The sequence below is a fragment of the Leptodactylus fuscus genome, chromosome 5 (genome assembly GCF_031893055.1).
Source record: "Leptodactylus fuscus isolate aLepFus1 chromosome 5, aLepFus1.hap2, whole genome shotgun sequence".
NCBI lineage: Eukaryota > Metazoa > Chordata > Amphibia > Anura > Leptodactylidae > Leptodactylus > Leptodactylus fuscus.
In genome coordinates this window covers 2,636,159-2,646,843 of record NC_134269.1, presented here as the reverse complement: position 1 = coordinate 2,646,843, position 10,685 = coordinate 2,636,159, and the positions used below count along the sequence as shown (strand labels likewise).

At 39.3% G+C, this 10,685-nt stretch overlaps 2 protein-coding genes across 2 annotated transcripts; both read left to right on the top strand.

The window, feature by feature from the left end:
* Window positions 1–1,240: 1,240 nt before the first annotated feature.
* LOC142204271 (olfactory receptor 11L1-like) lies at window positions 1,241–2,989 on the top strand. Its single transcript, XM_075275580.1, has 2 exons — window positions 1,241–1,378; window positions 2,090–2,989. The coding sequence occupies exons 1-2, from the start codon at window positions 1,241–1,243 to the stop codon at window positions 2,987–2,989; spliced, it is 1,038 nt and encodes a 345-aa protein (XP_075131681.1).
* A 5-nt stretch (window positions 2,990–2,994) lies between these two features.
* LOC142204270 (olfactory receptor 5A2-like) lies at window positions 2,995–10,262 on the top strand. Its single transcript, XM_075275578.1, has 2 exons — window positions 2,995–3,048; window positions 9,357–10,262. The coding sequence occupies exons 1-2, from the start codon at window positions 2,995–2,997 to the stop codon at window positions 10,260–10,262; spliced, it is 960 nt and encodes a 319-aa protein (XP_075131679.1).
* The last annotated feature ends 423 nt before the right edge of the window (window positions 10,263–10,685 follow it).

The following is a 10,685-nucleotide window of genomic DNA, read 5'->3' as shown; positions in this document are numbered from 1 at the left end:
AAATAAAAGCAAATAAACACAAACACATTCTACATCCCTGAATCCGAAAACTCCAATTCTACAAACTTATAACAATATTTCTCCCACAATGAATGCCATAGAGGGAAGAAAATCCAAAAAGCCAAAACTGCCATTTTTTACTATTTACCCCGCTTAGAAATTTGAAGAAAAAGTGTCCAATCCGCAGACAGTCCCCAAAATGATATCTCTGACAATTACATCAGGCCTTGAAACAAAAAGTCTTGTGTATCACGGGAATGTTACAACATTATAGGTGTCGGAATAGGACGACTCGAAGAAATCAAAAGTCAAAAGAGTCAAAAAACAAAAATAAAAAAAGCATATCGGAAAGGTATATTGGGGGCAAAGGTGGTATGTAATTGGAGCCCTAACAAGATCATGTTGATCTATGTTTTCCTCCTTCCTGTCCCACCTCCCCTGCACAGTTATTGGTGTACAAGAAGTGCCAGGGAAGGTGGGAGGGGATAGGAATTCTTACTGCGTTTACCGTGTGGTATTCGATCAAGTAAGAATATTTCGAATACTGTAACATTTGATCGAATACTTCTCACTCATCTCTACTCTTTACCATCCCGGTTTTTCAAGTTTTTTCTACATTGCATTGTCCACCTCCCTGACAGGTCGTTGCTTGTGTAAGAACTGCAAATTTTTACCATTGGGTCCATCCCCAGGACCCTACTTCGGGCGCCAGGTACTCCTTTTTCCACGTTTCTTAGAATGAACATTTGGCATAGATTCATCCACAAAATGGAGGAAAAGCTGAAAGCACAAGGCCAGGCAAAGGCATAAAGTTTATCCTTGGGGTCAGGTATTAGGACTTGTAATTTCCTGTTTCTTTACCTGGTTAATTTCACAAAAACGAACTAGGGGGGTTCAGGTTCCGACAAGGTTGCTGGGCCTGGCCAGAAGCTCATACGTTCGTAGGACCTGAACTTTTATTAGGTCCTTTAAAAGTTTTCTTCACACATGACTAAGTGAAGTGGAAAGAGCAATAAAGGTCATCTCCATAGAAAAATTATTTACTCACATTTTAATTTTTTTATTTTTGTATTTTTGAGAATACACTGAAGACGTTTAAGGTAGAACGTTGATGAGATCCCATAGTGATGGTCCCCAGGAGCCCCCGGCCTGTCTGCTGTGTATATATACCGGTAGTCATCTCATGGCTTATAGTATATATCCACACATACTGTCTGCACAGTCTGAACACATGTGAGATATGCCTCTGTCATGGACATTGGACACCTTTGGAAATTTTTCTGAGAACAAAACTGAAATAAATTGCAGCAAAAAATTTGAGGAAAATTCATTTTCATTGGAGTTAAGAGTTCTCTGCAGAAGCGCAAATTTCTCAGATGTAAGTACAGCGGGTGGGGGACGTCCGGGCGATATTCTTATGGTTCCTGTCTAATTTCTAGAGGACTGTGGGGCACAATCACTAAGTGCACAAAAGGCAGCAATGCAGGGGCGCTATGTACTTGTTCCTAATTCAGATTGTGAGCCCCATATAGGGATATATGATATAGGGATCACAATGTACAGGTTTTTTTTCCCTATCAGTATGTCATTGTAGAAAGGGAGGAAATCCACACAAACACGGGGAGAACATACAAACTCCTTGCAGATGTTGTTCCTGGCGGGATTCGAACGACCTCAAGGCTGTGGTGCTAACCACTGAGCCACCATCTTGCCCCAAACAAAGGATTTCGTACAAAAATTACATCTTAAGTAACTTGTTCATGTTATTGTAGATAAAGCAAGGACCGGGCGTCTGTAATAAAAGTTTGTATTTATGCAGATTATTTTGTAATGTTTAGTTATTTTGTATATTTCCCCAATGTGGGACTATTAAAGGATTATCTTATCTTATCTTATTGTATTACTTTCACTTGTATTGTATCTCAGCGCACATCTAAACATGTTTTGTGTAAATTTAACTTAATGATCAAAATTAAGATTTTTTTATGCAGATAATTTTTAGTTATTTTTATATTGTTTTACTTTTACTTGTAGTTTTTCTTAGGACACCGTTGGTCATGTTTTGTGCTAATTGTTCTCATTGAATCAGTTTTTCCTTTTAGGATTCCAAGTTAGAGAATGTTTAAGAATCTTCCTGTTCTGTCTTCTCCTGGTGGTTTACTGTGGGACAATATGTGGGAACCTCCTGATCCTCACCCTGGTGTCCACCAGTAAGATCCTCCACACCCCAATGTACTTCTTCATCTCACAACTCTCCATCAGTGACATCTTGTTACCTACAGATATTGCCCCCAGCACGTTCCCTATACTTCTGAATAATGGAGGAGCCATTACCTTTCTTGCCTGTATGTCTCAATATTACGTTTTCTGTTCCTCAGAAGCTTTTGAGTGTCTTCTCCTCTCAGTGATGTCTTATGATAGATATGTGGCCATCTGTAATCCCCTCCGTTACTCCTCCATCATGACCACTGCCTATTGTATGAAGTTGGCCATTGCCTCGTGGCTCTTGAGTTTTTCCATTGGTTTGATAGAAACAATAATAATATCACTGTTATCATTCTGTGGACCAAATATCATTGACCATTTTTTCTGCGATCTTTTGCCTTTGCTCGATATTTGTTGTTCAGATGTCTTCTTCGTCCAACTAGCGGTCTTCCTATTGAGCATACCATTTGTTTTTATACCAATTGTAATAATAATTTATTCTTATGTCAATATCGCTGCTGTTATCTTAAGGATTCCATCCAGTACTGGTAGACAGAAAGCCTTCTCCACCTGTAGCTCCCACCTCATTGTGGTCTCCATATTCTACTGGACCATGTTCAGTGTGTATTGTGTTCCAAGTAGAGAGGAAACCTTGACCATTAGTAAGCTCATATCCCTGCTGTATACTGTATTTACCCCTATGGTTAACCCCATAATATACAGTTTTAGAAATAAAGACATTAATAAAGCTTCATATGAAATAATCCATAAATATAGAACATAACAGACATGTCTGAGAGCTTGTTCTTATACACAGAAAATATCAAAATTGACAAATTCCAGGTGACAAAATATTCTGTGTTTATTAGTATGAATCAAAAATGCTTTCTATTGGGCCATGGGGAATCTGCCTAAAAACAAACCTCCAAAAAACTCCATGTGAACATAACTTAACAACATGGGTATGTTGTTAGTGATCTCTTTTCTGATGGCTCAAAGTCAAAATCCACACAGTCCATAAACAGGTACAGTGGGTACGGGAAGTATTCACAACCCTTTAAATCTTTCACTCTTTGTTTCATTGCAGCCATTTACTAAAAGCAAAAAAGTTCCTTCTATTTCTAATTAATGGACCCCCGGCCCCATCTTGACAAAGAAAACCCAGAGTTGTAGATGTTTTTGCAAATTTATTAAAAAATAAAAACTGAAATCTCTCCTGGCCATAAGTATTCGGAGCCCTTGATCAGTATTGAGTATTTTCCCCCTTTTGAGCTCGTACAGCCAGAAGTCTTCTTGGAAATGATGCAACAAGTTTTTCTCATCTGGATTTGGGGATCCTATGCCTTTCTCCCTTGCAAATCCTCCCCAGTTCCATCAGATTGGATGGTGAACGTTGATGGAGCCATTTTCAAGTATCTCCAGAGATGCTCCATTGGGTTGAGGTCAGAGCTCTGGCTGGGCCAGTCATGAATGGTCCCAGAGTTGTTCTGAAGCCGCTCGTTTGTCATTTTAGCCATGTGCTTAGGGTCATTGACTTGTTGGAAGGTGAAGCTTCGGCCCAGTCTGAGGTCCAGAACACTTTGGGAGAGGTTTTCTTCCAGGATATCTCTGTACTTGGTCACGTTCATCTTTCCTTCCCTAACAACCAGTCGTCCTGTCCCTGTCCCATAGTCTAATGCTGCCACCACCATGTTTCATGGTTGGGATTGTATTAGGCAGGTGATGAGCAGAGCCTGGTTTTCTCCACACATACCGCTTAGAATTAACACCAAAGAGTTCAATCTTTGTCTCATCAGAGTAACAAATCTTATTTCTCATAGTCTGGGAGTCCTTCATGTGTTTTTGGCTTTCCTATGTCTTGCACTGAGGAGAGGATTTCTTCGGGCCCCTCTGCCATAAAGCCCCGACTGGTGGAGGCTGCAGTGATAGGTAACTTTGTGGAACTTTCTCCCAAACCCCTACTGTATCTCCGAGCTTGGCCACAGTGATCTTTGGGTTCTTCTTTACATCTCTCACCAAGGCTCTTCTCCCACAATTGCTCAGATTGGCTGGACAGCCAGGTCTATGAAGAGTTCTGTTTGTCCCAAACTTCTTCCATTTAAGGATTATGGAGGCCGCTGTGCTCTTAGGAACCTTGAGTGCTTTAGAAATTCTTGTGCAACCTTTACCAAATCGGTGCCTTGTCATAATTCTGTCTCTGAGCTCCTTGGGCAGTTCCTTTGACCTCCTGATTCTTCTTTGCTCTGACATGCACTGTGAGCTTATATAGACAGGTCTGCACCTTTCCTAATCAAGTCCAATCAGTTTAATTAAACACAGCTGTACTTCAATGAAGCAGAAGAACCATCTCAAGGAGGATCACAAGGAAATGGCCAGAATGTGAGTTGCATCTCAGTGTCATAGCAAAGGGTCTGAATACTTATGACTATGTGAGATTTTGTTTTTCCTTTTTTAATAAATTTTCAAAAAAATATCTACATTTCTGGTTTTTATCTGTCAAGATGGGACTAAGTATACAATAATGAGAAATAAAAGGAACTTTTTTGCTTTTAGCAAATGGCTGCAATGACATAAAGATTGAAACATTTTAGGAGTCTGAACGTTAGGACTATTAGGACTGTTGGACCAAGGGAATGCCGTGGACATAGTATATCTTGACTTCAGTAAGGCATTTGATAAAGTATCACATAACCTTCTTATTGAAAAAATGATTAAGTATGGCTTTGACAAAAAATCAGTTAGGTGGATTCACAACTGGCTTAATGATCGGGCACAACGAGTAATACTAAATGGCTACACATCGAACTGGAAGAAAGTCAAAAGCGGGGTGCCGCAGGGCTCTGTTCTGGGCCCAGTACTTTTTAACATCTTTATAAATGATCTGGACGATGGAATTATTGGGGAACTCATAAAATTTGCAGATGATACGAAGATAGGAGGAATAGCCAACACTAGAGAGGAGAGAGAGTTTATTCAAAAGGACTTAGACACACTGGAACAATGGGCTGAGGCCAACAAAATGGGATTTAACAGGGACAAATGCAAAGTTCTACATCTGGGTAACAGAAATGTAAAAAACATATATAGTATGGGAGGAATAGAACTAAGTGATAGCATAGGGGAAAAGGACTTGGGCATAATAGTAGATCACAAATTCAACATGAGCCAACAGTGCGGTGCTGCTGCAAAAAAGGCGAATAAAATTCTGGGATGTATTAAGACAAGCATTGAATCTAGATGAAGAGAGGTCATTATTCCGCTGTCCTCTTCCCTGGTCAGACCACACCTGGAATACTGTGTACACTTCTGGGCGCCTCAATTCAAGAAAGACATCAATATATTGGAGCAAGTCCAGAGAAGAGCAACCAAAATGGTGGAAGGTCTGCAAACCATGTCCTATGAGGAGCGGCTAAAAGAACTGGGATTGTTTAGTTTGCAGAAGAGAAGGCTGAGGGGAGATTTAATAGCAGTCTACAAATATCTGAAAGGTAGTCACAGTGCAGAGGGATCTCCCCTATTCTCATTAGCACAAGGAAGTACAAGAAGCAATGGGATGAAACAAAAGGGAAAGAGATACAGATTAGACATTAGGAAAAACTTTCTGACAGTGAGGGGAGTGAGAGAGTGGAATAGGCTGCCACGGGAGGTGGTGGGCGCTCCATCAATGGAAATCTTCAAGCGGAATCTGGATAAACATATAGCTGGGATGATTTAGGAAAACCTGCACTCGCAGGGGGTTGGACCCGATGGCCCTTGAGGTCCCTTCCAACTCTACCATAAAAAAAAAAAAAAGACTGTGTGGCAGCTGTGGCCAAGATATTAGGGTCACATCCTGTTCCACTGCGCAGTCCAGCATTCATAGGGTTAATTCCCTTGCAACGGCTGGGCGTGGCCATCTGTCTGACTGACTAGGGTGTCAGCTAATGTACGCTGGGCTGTTTACTTGGGACCGTCCCTTCCTTATTTGAAAAGGCTGGTCTGGACGCCCGGCGCTCTAAGACCAAACCTCATTTGCAAATATATGTGTGTGTATGTGTGTGCACATGCGTTCCAGCCTGAACAATCTTAGTTGGCCTTAGCTAGTTTTACCCTGAGACAGAATCACATTGATAGTTGGCTGGGCAGCAAGCTGCTTTGTGCGTTGTGTGGAACTGGTAGCACAGACTGGTTAGTTGGTCTCTTTCTAGTCCACGAGTTCTGGCTAGACAGTTTTGTATGTTGTAGCGGCTGCTCAGGTTTTCTCAGTGATATAACAGAGCACACCCGATTAGTGTAGTTATCTGGCAGTGACTCTAACTGCCAGATCGTGTTCACACCAGGGTGTTATTGCAGTTCAGAGTCCAGTAGGGCTTTGTAGGATTTTTGTTTATTTAGTTTTTATGCTGACAATAACACTGAATATTTTCCATGCCCGCTGTATATAATTTCTTTGAATGATATTTACACTTTGTTACTATTTTTATTATTATTATTATTATTATTATTATTATTATTATTATTATTATTATTATCAAATTCTATGAATTTTGGGCTATAAAATATTTTTTCGATTGGGTTTAGCCCCTTTCTGATATCAGCTGTAATAGTATGGCAGATACCAAGTCTATAAAAGACGGCAAATAAAGTTGTTAAAAAGTTATGTTTTAAGTTTTAAAAATATAAAAAACATAAAAAAATCTAAACATTCCTATCACCTCCCTTTGCCTAGATTTGAAATAAAAATAAATTAACAAAAACAAATTCTACATCATTGAATCCGAAAACTCAAGTTCTACAAAATTATAACAGTATTTCTCCCACAATGAATGCTGTATAGGGAAGAAAATCCAAAAAGCCAATCTGCCGTTTTTTTTTTACTATTTACATCGCTTATAAATTGGAATAAAAAGTGACCTAAACCGCAGACACTCCCCAAAATTATATCGCTGACAATTACATCAGGCCCTGAAACAAAATGTCTTATGTATCATGGAAATGTTACAAAATTATGGGTGTCGGAATAGGATGACACAAATATATATATATTTTTTTTCAGTTTTGTAAAGGGTTAAAACGTAAAAAAAAAAAAAAACATAAACTGGGTATCGCCCGAATGATACTGACCATGAGAATACAGCCGATAGGCCATTTTGGCTACATAATAAAATGGCTGTATAAGAAATTTGTACAAACATGGTTTTTCTCCAATTCCACCCCATTCTGATTTGTTTTCCAGCGTCCTAATACGTTGTTCAGGATATTATGTGGTAACATTAAATGTACAATAAGCCCTCTTATGGCTCTGCGAATGAAACATTAAAATGTTATGTGGTTTAAAAGGCCGGAAGTCAAAAACAAAAAAATATCGTGAAGGGGTTAAAAGAGCATTCCCATCTTCAGGGTCATAAAATTGTAGTTTAAGTGTTAAAAAACCATAAGGGTTAAAGTCTGTAAAAAATGTACAAAGTCTTGGTGGTTCCTCCTTGGTGAGTAACTGGCACTGGGGCGTGGCCAGGACTTCCATGAAGTAGGACGCATATCTGGGGAGCTTCTGCCCTGCCTGCTTTGTTAGGGTCCGTTCACACAGAGATTTTTGTAGCTGATTTTGACGCTGAATCCGCCTCAAGATCAGCCTCCTTCTATTGTTACTGTTAATCCCTACTTGAACAATTGTTCTTTGCCCTCGGCCTGGGAGGCTTAGTCCTGACTAACTTATTTGCACAACATTTTAGCTCAATGTGAAATTTCTGGAGCTTTTCTCAATACCTGGTGCCTGGTATATAGTAACCATCTAGAGATGAGCGAATAGTATTCGAAACTGCAGTTTTGAATATCTCGCTCCATAGGAATAAATGGGAGCTGCCGGCGCCTTAACCCCTTGCTGTTCGCCTGCTCCCATTCATTCCTATGAGAGCGAGGTATTCGAAACTATGTTTCGAATACTATTCGAATGAACTCTATACCTATCTATTGGAGCGCTGCCCATGTATTTATAGACAGATGGAGAGATCTTACAATAATTACTTAATAACCTTCTTATTTTTATATTTCACAATAGACTAAATCACAGGAGATTTTTTCGGTAACAGCGCAGATGAAATCCCTTAGTAATAGTCTGTAGTCCCCGACCTGTCTGCTGTGTATATATACAGGTACCTGACATTATACGCTATATCCACAGACACTGCCTGCACAACCTGAGTATATGTAACTCTACATCTGTGCTGGGAATCAGAAACCCCCGAAATATTTCCGAGAACAGATCAGAAATGAATTGCAGTGAAAATTTACAAGAACAATTGTTGTCATTTGTATCAACAGTTTTATGCAAAAACACAACATTCCCTGATGTAAGTCTGACGCAGTAAAGGCGGGGACACTGCGCTTACCATGCCTAATAGTGCGACTCTGCAAACCTAACTTTAAATTTCAGCAAAGCTATTTATGTACAAAACAATCAGGTATTTAAGGCAACAATTTGTATCATTTAGGGTTATTAAAGGGAATGTGTCATGAAGTTTTTATGTGAAACATGTCTAGAAGAACTTTGGTGGTGTTTTTAATTCTTCATGCTATTGGCATAAAAAATAATCTGTTACTTCGATCCTGGAGAGGAACCCTGGGCCATAGACACAATGATCTGGAGGAGACCCTCTTGACTTCTACAGGAGAGATTTCTAGGCGCGCTCTGAGACTTGGGCCGAGAGGGGAGAATCTAACCCATAACATCACCTATAGTGACTGGTGGATTCTAAGTCCTATCTACATACACACCATAGCTGGGATCATCAATGGGCTGTAAGTGAGGTGACTGTTGCAATGAAACCTATAAAAAGATAGATAACATGGAAAAAATTTAAAAACTCACCAAAAATTCTTAAAAAGTATAAATGTAAATGTTAATTTAAAAAAAAAAAAAAAAAAAAAATGAGTTATTTTATCACGACACCTTCCCTTTAAATCCACTTGAGATTGAAAAATTAAAAAGTTGGACCTTTGTATAAAGGTTTGACCTGATTTAATGACCAAAATATAGAATTGCTGATTTTAAAATATTTTGTATATTGTATTATTTCTTAGCACGCCTTTGTCCATGTTTTATATTCATGTTTAATTTTACTTCATATTTTGTGCAGTAAATTAAGAAGAACAAATTGTTTTCATTCGATCAGTTTTTCCTTTTAGGATTCCAAGTTAGAATAAGTGTAAGAATGTTCCTGTTCTGTCTTCTCTTGGTGGTTTTCTGGGGGACAATATGTGGGAACCTCCTGATCCTCACCCTGGTGTCCACCAGTAAGATCCTCCACACCCCAATGTACTTCTTCATCTCACAACTCTCCATCACTGACATCTTGTTGGTCACAGATATTGTCCCCAACCTGCTCTACATCCTACTGAATAATGGGGCGGACATTGCTTTTGTTGGCTGTATGACTCAGTTTTATGTTTTCTGTTCCTCAGAAATATTTGAGTGTCTTCTCCTCTCAGTGATGTCCTATGACAGATATGTGGCCATCTGTAATCCTCTCCGTTACACTTCTATCATGACATGTGACCATTGTGTGAAGTTGGCCATCGCCACTTGGCTATTTGGTTTTTCCATTGCTCTGACTGAAGCTGTAACAATTCCAATGTTAACTTTTTGTGGACCAAATATCATTGACCATTTCTTCTGTGATCTTGTTCCTTTGCTGGATATTTCATGTTCAGACACCTTCACTGTCCAAATTGAGATCTTCCTACTAAGTATACCATCTGTTTTCATACCAATCATAATAATAATTTTTTCTTACATCAAAATAGCCTTTGCTATTATCGGGATCCCATCCAGCACTGGTAGACAGAAAGCCTTCTCCACCTGTAGCTCCCACCTCATTGTGGTCTCCATATTCTACGGGACTCTCTTCAGTGTGTATGTCGCCCCACATAGAGTGCAGACCATGACTATTAGTAAACTGGTATCCTTGCTCTACACTGTATTTACCCCTATGATTAACCCCATAATATACAGTTTTAGAAATAAAGACATTAAGAATTCTGTATCGGAAATAATCCATAGACATATCATTCACCGTTAGCCTATGTGAGTGCCTGTTACTAGGGAAAGAAGTGGTCAAAATGGAGAAAGACAACTCAATAGGCCTAGTAGAATAAGCTGGAGAGAAAAACAAAAACAAAAAAAAAACAAAAATCGTGATGTTATTTCTTTGTGGTCATTTCTATTTGGTGCATGCAGTAGGTTTAGGGTTAAGCCAATCTTGAAATTTCAGTATCGATTTTAAAATCCGATTTCCGATCATTTTCCAGCCGATCGCGATCGTGAAATTTGCTCGATCGCCGATCAGGATCCGATCTTTCCCGATTCCTCAACCCTAATTGTATATTATCTTGATGATCTTGCAATTTCAAAATCAGATTTTTGATCATTCTCCAGCTGATCCTGATCGCGATCATGAAATTTGCTCGATCGCCAGTCGGGATCTGATCTTTCATGATCCTGA

Coding starts and splice junctions, on each gene's coding strand:
- LOC142204271 (XM_075275580.1), top strand. CDS start 1,241: ATGCCTCTGTCATGGACATTGGACACCTTTGGAAATTTTTCTGAGAAC. Junction 1,379..2,089: donor GAAGCGCAAATTTCTCAGAT/GTAAGTACAGCG, acceptor TCATTGAATCAG/TTTTTCCTTTTAGGATTCCA.
- LOC142204270 (XM_075275578.1), top strand. CDS start 2,995: ATGTCTGAGAGCTTGTTCTTATACACAGAAAATATCAAAATTGACAAA. Junction 3,049..9,356: donor TCAAAATTGACAAATTCCAG/GTGACAAAATAT, acceptor TCATTCGATCAG/TTTTTCCTTTTAGGATTCCA.